At 46.0% G+C, this 17853-nt stretch overlaps 1 protein-coding gene across 3 annotated transcripts in view; it reads right to left on the bottom strand.

Moving 5' to 3' along the window:
- SLC35F4 (solute carrier family 35 member F4) overlaps window positions 1-17631 on the bottom strand; it is a 131430-nt gene extending 113799 nt beyond the window's left edge. For all 3 annotated transcript variants that reach the window (XM_072864679.1, XM_072864680.1, XM_072864681.1), the window contains exon 1: window positions 17443-17631. In XM_072864679.1, the coding sequence (XP_072720780.1) occupies window positions 17443-17545 (103 nt within the window). In that variant the 5' untranslated portion in view covers window positions 17546-17631. The remainder of the gene's footprint in view (window positions 1-17442) is intronic.
- Window positions 17632-17853: the final 222 nt, after the last annotated feature.

Below are 17853 nucleotides of genomic sequence, written 5' to 3'. Positions count from 1 at the left end.
CTTCATAACCTTACGTAGTGAAGATTATAGGCACTGCTATGCTTTAATTTCCCTCATCCAACAGGGCATAAGGTTTGAGTGAACTGTCACCATGACCAAAATCCCCAAAAATGGTTGAAGATGGAAACCCAGAACTTTCTTCTCTGCTCATCTCACACATCAACGCCAGGCAAGTGCAAGTTCAAATTTATGGGCTGGTTGTCCTTCTCGTCTGATCCACTCCAAACACACAACATTTTATTCCCCCTGCTTCTTGCACCTGTATGCTCTGATGGACCAGACACAGATGCCTTTGCATCTCCACCACTGGAAGATCTTTCAGAGGGCAAAGAGCTAAGCTTCTGAGACTCTGCCACACTTCACATTAAGGGCACATTTATAAAGAATATATAGAGTGTGATTAAGTTGCTAGTTAAGTCCGTAACAATCAAAATCAAAAGATCACCAAATAATTTCTAAAATCTATAGTCATCTAGTGATGTGCTTCCAATCACCTGTTACATATTTCATCATTATAATAAGACTAATCGTCCTGACTGTCCTTACATTAAATTATTACTCTGTTCAGAAATGGAGGAAAGAAACATTTCTCTCTCGGACATGCCCTGCAAATGTTCTCGACTTCTCTTCCCAGACTTCTCCTGTTCTCGACACCCCTCTCTGCCACACCACAATTGACAAGTTACATATGATCACAGTTAACCTACAACTTTTTCCTTCCAGCTAGTAACAAGGATGCATTTACAAAATTCAATGAAGAAACTGGTAAATGCTGACACACCTGCTCCTTAACCTCTTCCTTCTGTATCCTACTCTCTCAGAGCAGTACTGAAATTATGAGTACGTCCCCACAGTCTTTTACAGGTAGGCATCAGCAAGTTGTGGCCCCATTCAGAGCCCACCACACACAACAGGGCTTATCAGGGCTAGCACAGCGCAGAGCTGCCATGGCACCATGGCTTCTAACTGGGAGTTGCCTGACATCCACATGGGTCACAGCACGAGCAGAGCAAATTCAGCTGTACCCAAAGACTAAATGTACCCAGCAAGAAGCTAAAGCCAGTCGCTCTAGAGCCTTTGGCTCTGCCAACAAAGCAAACTCATTAATTGCCAGTGCTGTACCCCTCCATCAATCACAGGACCCCTAGGATTCCACCACAAACTCTGCTCCAGTGTCTCATCTTAGCAGAGGAAAACGAAGGAAGCAGAACTGATTAAAAAATACCTTGGGACTATTCTTTTTCTCAAGCTATGTAGGCTTCTCTGCAGCCTCTGCCAAAGCAGAAAGTCAGCTCTAATTTACTGTCCAGCTGCAACAGTCACTTCCCAGTTCCCATCAGCAGAGGATCCCTAGGTAGCTCCAACCCAGCCCTCTCCCAGCACTGCAAGGACTGCGAGCAGCGCAGTGAAACAGCACTGCGAGTTACTCGACCCAACTCCATGCATGTAGCCCCCCGCTGCCCTTGTTATACAGTTTATGTTTAAACAGCACAGAAATGGGATAACTAAATTAGTTTCACTGATAACTTCCAGCATCTCTCTTCTCAGAGCTCTCTTATTAGGGCTCTCAGCCTGGTTTTCTCTATCATGCTCCCAGAGGTCAAGAGCCAGCCCAGAGTACCCAGCTGCCAGCACTTGTATGTTAAACCTGCTCAAATGGCCTCTGCTGTCGAGGAATCTCTGCAAACCCATGAGGTAAAAACAGGAGAGAACTTCATAAACCACCTTCCGCTGGTTTGCAAACGTTATCTCATTATCAGCCACTTCTTTGCACTTATGCTTATGAAAGCAAGACTGAACTTCGTATTTTACCTCCAAAGCAGAGCAGAGTCCTCCAATCTGGCAGCATAACATAAATGGCGTTTCACACCAGTGGGGAGAGCCTAATAGATTTTGTAGGTCAGTGCTTCTGGCAGATATTTGTCTAAAGACTGTGTTTTGAGTTCAAGGAAAAAAACCTATCCTTCAACTAGATTTTCGAAGGCACAGTCCAGTAAAAGTTAATAAGAGTGGGGAAAAAACAGAAGGAGGAAAGAGCTCAATTGATTTGTTGTAAGCTGATCTGAAAGTGTTTCGAAAATTCAGGGCATACAAGGACAAAATAAAAAAAATATTCTAGCAGAGAACAACTCAAAAATAAAAATAGCAGCAGTGGCTAAGAACAGTTCTTCAAAGGAATGTCAGACTTTACAATACTTTGCGCAGCAGCAGTGACTAAAAAGGCTTTGTGTTGTCACTACATGGCGATATTAAAAACTAGTGTTCATTTCTTTGGGAAAAAAATAAATAACAAAAACTCATACAGCAGAATAATAAAATGCAACCATAGGAAGGTTGCTTTAAATCATATTTATAAAACCCTAGGGCATTTTTTCTTGTTGAGTGCGGTCACTACAATGTCAAATTCTAATTTTCAACACAGGTCAGAAATGTCATAACTGGCAACGCAATGGATGGTATGGGTGACAAAAACAATTTCTAGGAACGTAGCCTTTAAAATAAACAAACAGAACTGGTGGCATTTCTTTATTGCCTTTTTTAAAGCTGAGTGTTACACTGAGTATTAAATTTAAAACAGACAAACTTTTATGTTTTATGTGAGTCCTCTTGTGGACTCAGCAGTGATGTTTTCTTTCCCTGGGCTCTTAAGGAGCCAAGATGTCTGAAATGACTGCAGAAGCCTCTGTCTCACTAACCTGCAGGAGAAAGAGGGGGAAGCTTACTTTTCCTTCTCTGGGCGCCATGACATATTTGTGAGCCTAATAAAACTTCCTTGCAAAGTAGATAAAATATTAAGTATTATCGCTACATTACACCAGCAAAGAAATAGAGGGCCAATAGTCAGGCACCAGTTTTCTGCAAGTACAAAATTAACCTTGGATTTATTCTTTCAAATAAGAGGAGATGATCAGCATGAATATTTTATAACATTTTCTGTAGCCTTAATAAAACAACTACATTCTCTCCATTTTTTAAAACTACAAAGGGTTCACAATCATCATCTGCGATGCTCTACAGACCTTTACCAATAGCTGTGGTTCTGGAAATTAATCTTTTATTCACTGAATTTCAGACCAAAACCTGAAACCATCCTGTAGAAACATTTTATGTTTTTTACTGCATCATCTCAAAGTCCCAAACAAAGGCAGATGTACCCTGTGAGACTCCTGGCATCCCAGTACATCCTGGAGAAGTAGCCAAACAGTAAGAAGCCAACATCTCTCCTCCCAGGCTAGTACCTCATCTGTGTGCTGGAAGGAATTATGAAATAAAAGATGTGTTAGCATCACAGGATGCTTATTCACACCGAACAGGCCAATGCTTTGTTTTCTTTCTCCTCCTCCGTCTCTACATACATTGGGGGGCAGGGGAGACCTGACTCCAAGACTTCATGGGAGTTACCCTCATTCGTCAGCTGAAGAACTGTATCAAAGAACCAGCCAGCAGCAGAGACAAGCAATTCTACAACAGCAACATGGACAAAGCCACTTTCCTACAGAATTGTTTCTTCTGGCCAGACTCTCTGGTGTCTAAACAGCAATTAGACAAATTCATGGAAGAAATATCCATCAAAAGCTACTAAAATACATGTACACCAAGAACTTCCCAAGGCACAGATCAATGAAGGATGGAAGCGCACCAGGAACCTGCATTATACTCTTCTTTGCACATCTCCTGTTGACCGCGGTCCAAAGCTGGATGCTACCTAGATGCATCTTCAATAAGACTACGGAAATTTCATGCAGTGCATCTCATCTTCAGGAGTGAGCTAATTCTACAGCTTTCCCACTGTGGGAGAACCAAGAGGCCCTCCTTCTTCTAGCTGGCCACCCATTTTTATAAGGTCCATCAGGGTTCCATGTCTTTTATGCTCTCTGACTCCTGGTAAGTTTGCTTGGATTTGGCCAATAGATTCAAAAGTTACAGAGGGAGGGAGTAGGGACAGAGATGTGATGTTCACATAAGCCTTGTTTCCTTAAGAAACCAGGTTAAAAAAATCAACAGATGATGAGTTACAAGACATTCTGTAATCTGCTTTTAAAACACCCAGTAATAAGGTGCAAAGTCCTAACAGGGCATACGAGGATGTGTTTGACAAGGAGCAAGTGCTTACATTAGGCAAAACAACACCATCTTTAAAAAATTATTCCATTATAAAAGAGAGACCCAGTAGCAACTCCAAAGAGCAGGAACCTGCTGACTCACAGACCTACCACAAGGCACAGGGCTATTCTTTCCTTTCTGCACCATTTAGACACACGCAAGTCTACAGGGCCGGATGGGATCTACCCAAGGGTACTGAGGGAGCTGGCAGAAGTGCTCATCGAGGCACTTTCAATCACTTAGCAGCAGTCCTAGCTAACCAGGGAGGTCCCACTTGACTGGAGCTTAGCAAATGTGACACCCATCTACAAGAAGGGCTGGAAGGAGGATCTGGGGAACTACAGGCCTGTCAGTCTGACCTCGGTGCTGGGGAAGATTATGGAGCAGATCCTCTTGAGTGCCATCACATGGTACATACAGGACAACAAGGAGATCAGGCCCAGTCAGCATGGGTTTATGAAAGGCAGGTCCTGCTTGACTAACCTGATCTCCTTCCATGACAAGGTGACCCGCTTAGTCGATGAGGGAAAGGCTGTGCATGTTGTCTGCCTAGACTTTAGTAAAGCCTTTGACACTGTTTTCCCACAACATTCTCCTGGAGAAACTGGCTGCTCATGGCTTCGACGGGTGCACTCTTTGCTGGGTAAAAAACTGGCCGGATAGCCGGGCCCAAAGAGTGGTGGTGAGTGGAGTTAAACCCAGTTGGCAGCTGGTCACAAGCGGTGCTCCCCAGGGCTCTGTGTTGGGGCAGTTCTGTTTAATACCTTTATCAATGATCTGGATGAGGGGATCGAGTGCACCCTCAGTAAGTCTGCAGATGACACCAAGCTGGGCATGAGTGTTGATCTGCTGGTGGGTAGGAAGGCTCTACAGAGGGATCTGGACAGGCTGGATCAATGGGCTGAGTCCAGTTGTACGAGGTTCAACAAGGCCAAGTGCCGGGTCCCGCACTTGGGTCACAACAACCCCATGCAATGCTACAGGCTTGGGGAAATGTGGCCGGAGAGCTGCCTGGCCAAAAGGGACCTGGGAGTGTTGGTCAACAGCTGGCTGAATAGGAGCCAGCAGTGTGCCCAGGTGGCCAAGAAGGCCAATAGCATCCTGGCTTGTATCAGAAACAGTGTGGCCAGCAGCACTAGGGAAGTGATTGTCCCCCTGTACTCGGCACTGGTGAGGCCACACCTCGGATGTGTTTAGTTTTGGGCCCCCCACTACAAGAGGGACATTAAGGTGCTGGAGCACATCCAAATAAGAGCAGTGAAGCTGGTGAAGGGTCTAGAGCACAGGTCCTGGGAGGAGCAGCTGAGGGAGCTGAGGTTGTTTAGCCTGGAGAAAAGGAGGCTGAGGGGAGACCTTATCGCTCTCTACAACTCCCTGAAAGGAGGTTGTAGAGAGGTGGGGGTCGGTCTCTTCTCCCAAGTAACAAGCGATAAGACAAGAGGAAATGGCCTCAAGTTGTGCCAGGGGAGGTTTAGATTGCATATTAGGAAAAATTTCTTCACTGAAAAGGGTTGTCAAGCATTGGAACAGGCTGCCCAGGGAAGTGGAGTCACCATCTCTGGAGGTATTTAAAAGACGTGCAGATGTGGTGGTTAGGGACATGGTTTAGTGGTGGGCTTGGCAGTGCTAGGTTAACAGTTGGACTTGATGATCTTAAAGGTCTTTTCCAACCTAAATGATTCTATGATTCTAAATCATCCCTTTTACTCTCTTCCAGACCTTAACAGACTGCTACAAAAATACCATAAATTATAGAATATGAATGATGTCAAAGCCTGCTCTCAGAGGGAGGCTGGGAACAGCAATCATGTATTCTTCAGTTTGGTAATACAGACACAATTTTTGTTCATAGCCTATAAAAAAAGGCTCTGTGCATCAAAGGCATAAAAATTTCCTTTCAGATCTTCCCTTCAACCAGACCAGTCCGATGCCACAGACACAGGGAGAGAAGGGAGGCTGACAGCATGAAAAGGGAAAGTCAGGACCAAGGAGAATGGCTTAAGCCACTGAAATACACAGGGAAAGCGTAAATGCAGCAGAAGACCTGGTATCTACATACTCAGTTCAAACTGCACTGTGTTATTCCAGCTGGCTTCCAGAGAGACCTGCTTCTGAATACCTGAAAGTGACAGGAGATAATGACCATAACCCTCATATGAAGACCTATGAACCTTCTCTTTGTGTGCACAAAGGATATTTGGCAATTCAGGCTGCTCTAAACTACAGCACCTGTCCGCAGTCCCAAGTAGGGAAACAGAAAAATTTGGGGAACATGAACAAAATGGGATGACTTGTTTTACCCAACCACACACCATCCGTCACCCACAGGGAGGATGTGAAGGCCAACAGTCATTAAGCCACCAGAGGATTCTCCTGCTCTAAGGTGATCTTTTGCCAGGTAACACATCATTAGGACTGCTTCACTGCAGGGAGGAAAAAAAAAAAAAAGCAGAGGAAATGATCAGAACGTTGATGTTCTCCAAAGCTGTGTTCATGAGAAAATCCTAAAAAAGGGCTTAACTTTTGTCTACCACTAAACAAAAAACATCCTCAGTTTTGAACATCCCACATCTGGGAGCAGCTTTGGAATTAAAGTAAATCTGAACCCAGACAACTGAAGTCTGTCCCTTACTAGAATTTGTACAGCAAATCTGAGAGCCCAGCTAAAATAAAAGACCAAAACCAACGTCTGTTAATAATGTGCACAGTGATAGTGCTGGATTTCTTCTACCCTCCATTCCCCTACATATCATAAATACCACAGCTCCCATTGTTTTTACTTAAAGAAGTAAACTATAAGGAATGTCTTATCTCCACAAAGTGCTATGAATCTTCACTACACTGTATAAATGTTTTACACCAATAATAATTGAGGGGCACATTTTTGAAGAAGTGCCTCTAAAAGTTATGCACACAAAATTTGAGAGCAGTGCGGCTAAATCACATGTCCACGCACACCAGAGTGGTATTCCCAGGCATCTGCATTAGCAACTTTGGCTCTCAGAAGAGCCACTGCTGCATCTGTGCACAGTGTGAATACCTAAGTTTAAGCAAGTTCTCTAGAGTCTGCCCACATACAGACATCTTTTCTTCTACCTAACTTCTCTAAGCCCATAGCCGAGGATGCCTGTCTTCACAAGGATGCTGAAAACAGTTGCTCTGGATTAACTTCAAAGCCTATGTGCACAAAGACACTGCACAGACCCTAGCTAGAAATAGAGTTGCCCTAATTTGATCTAATTAACCTCCTTTCCAGTACTGAATGTGTGGAAACAAACAGGATGCATTGGAAAACCCGGCTAAGCAGTTTCTTCAGTGCTTTCGCCTGCTGCAGTGCATCTACAGGTGAAGTACAACGTCAGCCATTTAAGTTGACCCTCTGAACCGCCAGTGAGGTCTGCATCTGAGAGCAGATGGCCTTCAGAAGGCATATTCCTGGATGCACACCTCCGTGAAGACACTAGGTCAGATGACAGTTGTGCACTTAACTGCACACTGAAGTCAGTCCAATGCTCTCTGCAAACATCAAGCTTTGTGGCACACAACCACAGATAAATCCATGCCCACTGCCAAGGGTTCCTCAAGAAGAGTGACAGAAGGCAGGCCTTGTACTGGATGAATCACCTCAACAGGACACATATGGCTTGGCACACCAACTACAGCTCAACTATGTTTTTCAGCTGAAAAATCTCTTTTGTTCCTTCCTCCAAGGTTCTTTTTTCAATGCACGTGAAAAGTGGCACTTCTTTAGTGATATCCCAGACAATTCACCAGTCTGAATTTTTTTCTCAGAAGAAATGTTCTCAAAAAGTTTAAAGTTTTCTTCTTATCTAATTCCTCACTTTTATCCCATTCCATTCCATCCTGGAAAGAAGCAAGAATTGATAGAAAATTAGGAAACTTCATCAGATGTGTTCTTCTTTTCCATCTTCCCAGTAAATACTAAGTTCAATCATTTTCCACCTGCTCTTTGTGTTAGCAGCCTCACTGAGTACTGAGAATTGAGTAAGTGCTTTCTCACATGTAGAACCAATCCTCCTCAGGTAGAAGTCCAAACCGTGGTATGGAAACACCACGAAGAGTTCACCTTCCTACCATCCATGCTGTCAGCATTGAAGAATTTCCTCTGGTGGAGCACTGTGAAGCATCCCACTTGCACACAAGCTGCTACAAATTCTAGCCCCTGTAACGTATCACACAACAGGTTATTTCTGGCACTGCAGAGAAAAACCCCAATCTGCACCCACACAATTCCAAGGCTGCAAACTCCACATGGCAAGCTTTGTCTAAGAAAGGATTAAAAAGTCCCAGGATTTAGACATATAAAAGAAAAGGGTCATAACAACTGCACTATCAACTGCACTGTAACAGCTATGCCATCTTACTTCAAGATGCTGAATATAAATCACATAGTGCGAACTAATGCCATCACTTTTCTGTCTCAGAGCACTCCGACACAGAACATGTGTTCCAGCCCCGTTTCACGCTTATCTTACACAGGCACAGCAGCACGTGATTTCAGTATTGTCCTTAGACGTTCAGGTATATGATTAGCTGGAATGGACCTGCACAGTTGTGTTCCTATGAATCATATGAAAAATCAGTCCCCAATAGGAAACTATTTTTTAGCGAAGTGCACAGCATCTTCAACTATCCCATTAATAATAAAGGTGTGTGTTAGCCCTCATCAAAAATGTCCCCCAGAAGACTAATCCTCTGCAGGAAGAGAGATAGCTGTACTGTATATTGCTTCAGCAGGCAATTGCTCAGGCAATACTGCTTCAGTGCCATAAACAGCCACTTCCCAGTCATAACGCAAGCACAAAATGCCCAAAACAGGAAGGAATAAAACTGGAACAGTTGCCAGGTTGGCCTCAAGCTACAATTTCTTTCTTACTCTGGATACAGAGATCACTACCAGGTCTTTGACTGGTCTAGTAGTAGATTTAGTGGAACTGTTTTGGTGGAGTCATATTGACCCATGAACTGCCATGCTGGTGCTTGCCTCTCCCTTCCTTCTCCCCAAAAATGTAACTGGAAACTTAAATGAGAATCAAAACAGGGGCATGGGAGCTCTTCTTGCATCAGACAAAATAGACTGGACAGCTTTGAGATGAGGAACAGCTTTAAGATTGCCAGAAACAGCATGAAGCATCATCTTCCACCCTAGACCTGAATCCTGCTCCCTTGCCTTAGCTCATAATGAAACCAGCACAGGAGCAAATCAGCTACTCCTTCCTTGTGTCTACAAAAGGACAGCACAGACACCTTTCTCACCCCCTCGCTCTGCTACCCCTGATCCAGGCCAGCTGAATGCAGGAAAGGGCAAGTCCATTTTATCAACAGTGTCTGCAAGCGAAGTCTAGGAAGAATCAACATGCTTTTAAAGTAATAACAGAAAGGTCTTCCTTGTGTGGCAGATACACTGAGAGCCCGTGATTTGAACACATAATGCATGCCTTTGAATAAATTCACTGTTGCCACTCAAAGTGTCTGGGATGCTCTGACTTACAGCTCTGCCATCAGGGTGTAAGCCATACCCTGGGTATTAGCTAGGCATAACGTTACAGATTCCATCTTCAGGCAGTGAAATCTGCCATTCTGCAGAGGGCCAGCCCAAACTGTGGGCCACCAGGGAGTCCCACTTCACCTTACAGCAAAAAAAAAAAAAAAAAAAAATATTTTCAGTCTCTGTAGAGCTGGTCCACTTACTTTTGGTGAATAATTTAACCAGTCAGTTAAGCACTTCACTTTTTTCCCCCACCCTATTTGCACATTTGGCACAAAGAGACAGTGACTTTTTTTGCAGGCATTTTCATTATTCATTATCATGATAGTCCAGCAGCAGGTTTGTGTGAAAAAATTCCTACCACTAGTTGTTCAACAAACAGCAAGCCACAAATTCACTTTCATGGGTGAATTCCCATGCAGGTAGCTGAGCAAAAGCCCATCAGTTTCCAAATGTGCAAAAGAAATAATTGCAAACTTCTAAAACTGCTAATAAAAAAAGGAGTGCTAGCATTCGAAAGTTTGCTCAGAACCATCTGGCACTTTGGAATATTATTGTACCATATTTAACCTAGACCAGAGATGCATCTGCCTGCCTGAGTGGATGTGGAACACAAAGTAAGGGAAGGAGTGCTGGAAGGATGGTAAAAATAAGGGATATGTTTTCTGCACACTCTGAAAGAATGCCAGGAGCTCATAGCATACCCAGGTCATTTCTTAATGAGCTACATGCAGCAGCAACTCTTTTTCCCAAAAGAAGAAAAGAAGGCAGCATGCAGCTCCATGCTGCCATGATAACAGCAAGCTGAGTGAGCTTAAAGCCACCTCAGGTGAATCGGTGCGAGTGAGGCGAAGCAGCAGGCTGCCGGAGAGCTATGCCACGAGGCATAGCCCAGCCATCGCCTGGAGGGCCAGGCAGCGAGGAAGCCTTTCCGTGAGAAGGGCTGGAGCAAATGAGCACGAGAAGGCAGAGAAACTGAAAAGCAGGCAGAAAGCGCATGTAGAAAGCTACCAAGTTACTGAAAGCACCTCTACCAACCTTAGCACCAGACCAGGTTCAGCACAAGACCTGCTGTGCAGTCACCAGTGGAGGAAGAGATCGCTCCATCAAACATTATGGCTTGTTCTGCGCAATCTCTGGGAAATTAACATCCCTCCCCCCCACCTGACTGTCTCAACTTCCCCTGCCAAATAGGAGCAGTTTTTCTTAAAATCTTGGCAAACTTCTTTATGAGGCATCTTTAAAGCTTGGGAAATAATTCTTATTTAGATACATAAGACTGGGAGAGACTTTTTGGCCATTAATTTCAGCCTTCTGCTAATTTCCAGCCTTAATTTATTCATGGCCTGTTCATGCCCATTTGTCTGTGTGCCAACATGCCGTTTCAGTTTAAATAACTCTTCTTTCCTACATTTCCCTGTTCATTCTCCCAAAATTTATTTGGAGCAGCAGCCACCTTCCCATCTTGGCTAGCCTACACAAGCCAAGCTCTGTCAGTCCCTCCTTGCAAGAGTATGCTCCCCATCGCCCTGGTCCCCACGGTGTCCTCCCTGACTTAAAATCATCCCTGCTGCTCTCAGTTGTTCAGAACCACACCCGCATGCCATGGCATACTCAGGTACCGCAGTTTCATGGCTCAGCTCCCCAGGGATTTGACCCAAAGGGACCGAATCAGTCCCTGACAAGGCCAAGGACTGAACCAGTTCCCTCTCCTGCCAGCTAATAAGACCCCTCATCCTCCAAAATGCTTTGAGTCCCCAAGTGAAGGGGAGGTCCCACACTCCAGCCACAAGTGCAAGGCTGCCATACTGTCCCTTCCAGCACAAACAGAAATCCACACAAAGCCTGGCCCTACTCCATTAAAGAATACATACCTGGTCTTGCCAAAATTAGTGGGCAAAGGAGTATTTATAAAATCTGTTTTGCTGAAAGAAATTACTTCATAAGTTACTGCTACCAGTGCTGATACACAGCCATACTTTTTTTTTTTTTTTTTTTTGCCTGAACAGAGAGACAAGCCAGTGAGGAAGAAGCAACTACAACAGGACTGCATCCCATGCCATGACATCCACTTGTGCCCCCAGAGCTGGTGGGGAAAAAGATTGTTAAATCTACAGTTTGCAATCCAGCCCCCCCTGCAGCACACCCTTCCTAAAAGAAGGGCCGGGAATAACTCTCCTATGGAAAATTCCTGTGCAGCAGGGAAAGGAAGGGCTTTGAAATAAAGCTTGTTCCAGCCCAGGCCGACATCCAGAGTCCCTGCAACCCAAACACTATCAGGTGGTACAGGAGCTGCTGCCACAACTGCTAAAGCAGCTCCGAGACTTCTTCAGGTCATGCAGAGGCCAATTCAGACACCACTGCCTCCCTCCCAGACCTCCTCAAACACAGCTCAATGAAATCTGCCTCATCCACCAAAAATTTCAAAGCAGCTTTCCTCGACCGCCCCTTTCCCAGTCTCTCCCATTGTGCATGCTCTGCACAGAGAAAACGAGGGCTCTGCAAACTGCTGGAGAAGCAGCTGGGTGCCTCCAGTAAACAGACTGAGACTTTGTTCCTCTTGCTGGAAGTGACAAGCCACCAGGAGAGCACGGTGTTCAGTAAGCACGGAGATGATCTCGGTTTGCCATGTGATTCGTACTGCAGCAGAGCTGCTGGCACAGCTGCTGTAATAACCAGAAGAAAATTCCCTCCCATGTTAAAATGAGTTAGATTTCCCCTCCGCAGCCTTTTACTCTGCTCGGAGAGCTAAAGTGCCAAGCCACTGATGCTGGCTCAGCGTGCCTGTAATCCCAGTCTTATTAAGCAAAGCAATTAAGCATGGACTTAACTTTAAACACATTGTCAAAGCCCGGTGGCTTAGTGAAAGTTCAGACTTAAGCAGATGTTTAAGTTCGTTGCTGACTTGAGGCTTAACTTGCCAATTTAAACGACAAAACCTTGCTTGAGCTGTTCTAGGGAAGTAAGAAAACACAAAGCTTATCCTCTTCAGCAACTATGCCAAGGTTAAGGACAAGTTCAGCATTTCTCCCCAGGTGCCAAGCACCGCTAAGGACAGACACTGCTGTAAGAGCTTTCCAGCTCCCTGGCAGACACGTCTGATCATGCAGGTGCACCAGAGGAGCAGTCACCCAGTATCACACTGCGTGCCCAGGAACACAGCCGAAAGCCCCACTGCTGCATTGACACCAGATACCACCCTCTGCTTCTAGTAGCCTACATGATGCCAGGGTTTCAAGGCAGGTCTGGAGGAGAGGAGAAGGGGAGCTCGAAGCAGCGTGGGACAATGTACAAATGTTTAAAAGTCTAGCAAGTGCCTGCTGAAGGTTGGCATTCACGGCCTGCTGCAGTGGGAATCAAGCCCTCCAGATCTGAATGAGAGATGCCAGAAGGGTAGAAATAAGCTTTACTTATTGAGAGAAACTCTCCAAGCATGATGAAAAAGAGAAGATGATGGCCCACGTAAAGAGCTAGGAGAACAAGTGCAGCCACTGCATTTTCAGTACAGTTATGCTGTTCTTGTCTGGGCCTGAGAAAACAGCGTTACAGAATTGCAGATCTGTGATGCTGAGAGCCAGGACAAGACCTAAAACTTTGTGGATGGTGAAAAGAGCTCCAGCAAAAAGACATTCTACAGGCAGAAACTGCTTGACTTGGAGGTGGACTTGGTGAAGCTGATGAAGATTAGAGATGAGAAGCTTTGGCTGGAGCAGTTTTAATTCCGTGGAAGGCACAGAAAAGGTGTTAGGACAGACTTGAAGGAAAGGAACTTTGTAGTGTGAAAGTAAAAAAGCTTTCAGTACTGAGATGAAAGGCAGATGGGGTGGCAGTTGGAAAGAGTCAAAAAAGAAAGAAAAAAAAAACCAAAAAATAAAAGCCATACATACTCTTAAGACTGGAGACACTAAACATGATTGTATCACCAGCAAAAAGTAAGAGAAGAATGAGTTATGCAAAGATCAGGCAAAGTTATGGCAAAGATCAGGAGAGTGAATAGTGTTTCCCACTGTTTGTAAGATGGAAAAGCTGGATCAGACCAAATGACAACGCACACGTTGAAACATGAAGCCAAGGGGTCATGAACATGGGAGAACCATCTGCAGCCCCAGGTCAAAGGCTGGAGCCTCTGTTCTACACCAGCACCATGCCCTAGGAAATTATGGAGTAACTTTGAAGAAATTTACTGGATGAGAGACACAGCCCCTTTTCCTTCTCTCAGAAGCCAGAGACCTCATACATACTCTGTACATTTTAAATGCAGGAATTGAGGGATGAAGCCATGCATCCAAAGGTACAGGGTGACTGGGATCGGGAAGAGCCCTTTCCCTCTCAGGAACAGGCTGGGGGGGAGAAACCCATCATATCTTCCTCCAATTCCTAGGACTTATGTAGGATAGGGGGTTTTGTGCAATATACATGGATGCAAATACTAGACCAAAATACATGCTTCTGCTTAATCAGATGACTTACAGAGAAATAAAGAAGGTATTTTCCTTCTGTAACAGCTTTTTTTTTACGGATAAATAAAATTATAAAAGTGACTGACTTAAAATTAACAAAAGAATCATCATATGCACACTCCCAAGTCTGAAGTAGGTTAGCACACACAAATATAGAAGATGAAGCAAAAGTCTCTAGAAGATACTGCAGTTCTCTGTAATAACAGCTCTTGTACACTACAGATGTCTGACATGAGATTTCAAGACAATTTGTGACCAGTCTTTAGCTTTCACACACAGAAACCTAGGCATGATCTCCTGTTAAACCATGGAACACATGCCAATCCACTAAGGGAGGGATGTAAATCATGTGTGCAATTCGCAGACCCTTGGGCTTTTTTTGTCATTTTCCAGGACCCCCCAAGAGTGAGCAGAACAGCAGCCACCCACCCCCTGCCTCCACTTTTCCTCATCAAGAGAAACTTGCCTGTCCCTAGCTGGGCACAGCAGGCTGGGGACAAAGAGGAGCCTCAAGGAAGATGGTGATCATCAGCAGGCTGTCATCATCCAAATAACATCCCCATCTGCTGCCTGGCCAGCTCCCTTATCAGACCCGAGGGATACCCAAGAAGCAGACAGCACAAATCCATCCTGGGACAACAGCTCATCCTCAGCTGCCCCCTTCCTCAGGCACCCTTCAGACCCAGGCAGGACCAAGGTGACAGTGTAAGCAGATGATTGCATATGCTACAGGTTCAGGCACAACGGCTCCTCTGCCACTGGGGAGGGTAGGGACACAACCTACCTGAAATTTTGAGCACACTGCACACCACCAGCACACTGCTCTCCAGCAAAAGGCACCGGCATTGTTTAGTTGCACTAAAACTGTGTTTGGATAGCGGTGACAAAATCATGCCCTCACCAAAATAAACTGAGATGTCAAGTAAATTAATAATTAGTTGTACAAACTTCCCACCTTCAGTGTTTACATTTTGGCAGTGCTGTAGCTGAACAATTAGCTAGCAGAAGAACTGTCAAAAGCACTTTGAAGCAACACCACTTGAAGACAATACTTCAGCCTAGACACAGGAATGGAGTAAGATCACCAAGCCAGGGCCTCCAAGAGTGACTCTCGCTGCCTCAGTGTCAGGAGGCTGTATGTTCAAGGTGCCTGAAGGATGCCTGTTTTTTTCCCCAGGTAGGGGCACAACACCTTCATGAAAATCCTAACACATTAAAGCACTTTATAAACCCAAAACACATAGCCACAAGGATAAGGTAGTCATTTGCCAACTGCAAGCACTCCAAAAATTATGATGATGGTTCCAAAACTTATGAGACTGCTTTAAAAAGCATTCGTAGTTTAGAAGGAGTGCACACTTTTCATTTATTTACCTGAGGGCATTTGAGTGTTGGGATACCTCTGGCTTATGCACTTCCAGTTTTCCTCTTTAAGCACGATGACCACAAATTTTGCTTGTTTTCTTCAAGTAGCAAAACCTGAAATACTAATCACCTTTTTTTTTTTTTTTGCCTCAGCACCCAGTCTACAGCAAGGGTGCAAAAGGCTAGGAGATTTGCAATAAAATCCCAAGAGTCAGCACTTTTGAAAGCCTTGGCCTCCCCCAGCATGCCTTATCTAATTTTAAGCAGATGCAATCTGTAGCATCTGCAGAACCTGGTCCTGCACTAAGAAAGCTTTTCTTTGTCTGGGCAGTCCTCTCCTGGCCTCCCTGATGCACCCATGCAGAGCCACTTGCATTGCCAACACTGAATTCAGGTCTGCATTTTGATAGAGAGTGGGAGCGTTGCTGCAGACTGAAAAATTGCGTTCTGCCACTGAAGCAAACTTGCGACAAAGTATTAAGGCAGTATCCTCATCCTTCTCTGGTAAATCTGTAGAGATCCTCTAGAGCCACTGCAGAATTTGGGACACAGGTCCCACCTAGCTCAGACTTCAATAGTCCCTGAACTGTCATGCAGCCATTCCTCCAGATTGCTCCTGAGCTTCTTCCCACCACCTCTGGCTACAGACAAACCAAATGATCATAGCACCTGCCATGCTGTTAGCATGCTGCAAATAACAGCTGAATAAAACCACCAGGCTTGACTGTTTGCTTTTTCAGCTGACTATTACACAAAGGAATTTTTCATTTTTTTAAGTAGTTTCAATGCATGGCTTTCCTCCATCATAAAAAGCCCACAGACGTGTTTGTCTGATATTAGCAGTTTATTAATTGTGTTTTGGTTTATCGTTTTATTAGAGCTGGAGAGTACTGCACTGCCTGTTATGGAAAGCAGTTCACCTCCTCTGATTCCAAGGGGAGTTTAAATACACAGAAGAAAGTCTGCTCTTTAGTGCTCACCTCACTAAAGTGGGGGTTTTTTGCCTTTCCTTTCCCCCACACACACACACTTTGCCTCCATTCCCCTTTTGTTTTTTAAGCTGTGGCACGTCGTAGCTTTTGCAAACTGCAAAGCAACTATTAGACAATAAAACCCTAATGCATCCATTTCCTCAGTGGTAAAAATGAATCATTTCTTTCATTAGCCTAACTTTCCCCATTAAATAGCTCTACAGAGCACTGGGACAGCCACAGTTTCAGAGAAACCCACTAAGGTTCTTCCAGCTGCTAGAAACCCGCTGCTCCTAATTAAAAACTTCAAAAGCAAAAATAGTGTATTTCTGCAAGGACCAACTGCTTTAATTTCAGCTGCTTCTTTTAACGCAAAAAAAAAAAAAACCAAGCCCCCAAAAAACCCACCCAACACCAAACCCCTAAACCACGAGTGTCTCGTATTAAAATGGCACGAAGGAAAACCCCTCAGTAACTCCCCACTTTTCTGGAATAATCTAATTAGTTTTGTGAGGAAGATGAATAATCCAGGAGCTTCACGCTGAAGCGGCCGCCCGGGGGGACCCACCGCGACCGAAACTTTCCCGGTGCGGCGCGGAGCACCCGGTGAGCAAAACCACCCTGCGGAGGTGGGCGGGGGGGCAGGTGGTGGAAATAAAAAATAAACCTAAAAATGACAACGAAAGATCCCCGCAACCCTCCTGAGCGCCGGCTGCAGGATGGAGCCCCAGGCGCCGAAGTTGCGCGGCGAAACGCCGTCCCCCCCCCTCTCCAGCCACGCTCCTCCACCGGCGACCCGGCCGCCGCGGGCCCCCCCGGCCGCAGAGCCAACGGCTCGCCTGGCCCGCCGCGTCTCCTCAGGGAGAGCCGGGCAGGGAGCCGCCCTTGGCCCCCCACACGCACCCCTCGAGGGGTGGGGAGGGCATTTTGGGGGGCCACGGGCACCCTCAGGGCTCTGTCGCCACCTCCCCCCCCCCCCACACACACACACACCCCTTTGCCAAGGGCCGGGAGAGGCGGGAGGGCGCCTTACTTTTCTGGCTGGAGTAGCCCGGGTAATATCCATAGTAGCCCGTGATCCGCAAGATCCTGTCCTCGATGGTGGCCACGCCGTTGGGTGCTGCCTTCCCATCCATAGGAGGGCGGGAGCCGCGCGCGGGGCGGCCGGGCGGGACGCCGAGCCGAGCGGAGCCGAGCCGAGCCGAGCCGGGCTGGCAGGAGAAGAGGAGGAGGAGGAGGAGGAGGAAGGCGGTGCGGGCACGGCCGCCGCAGCTTGCGGTGCCGCCGGGGCGCTCGCTCTGACTCCGCCGCCTGGTGCAGGACGGGCTCCGCAGCGCGGCGGCCCGCGCCCAGCCCGGCCTCTCCCCCCCCGCCCGCCCTTTCCCGCCCAGCACCGGGCGGGAAGCGGCGGTGCGGGGGGGAGGAGGGGTACTTCTATCGTTAT

Source organism: Ciconia boyciana, chromosome 6 (genome assembly GCF_034638445.1).
Source record: "Ciconia boyciana chromosome 6, ASM3463844v1, whole genome shotgun sequence".
NCBI lineage: Eukaryota > Metazoa > Chordata > Aves > Ciconiiformes > Ciconiidae > Ciconia > Ciconia boyciana.
Note: the sequence above shows the minus strand (reverse complement) of the source record. Positions and strands in the feature narration are given on the sequence as shown.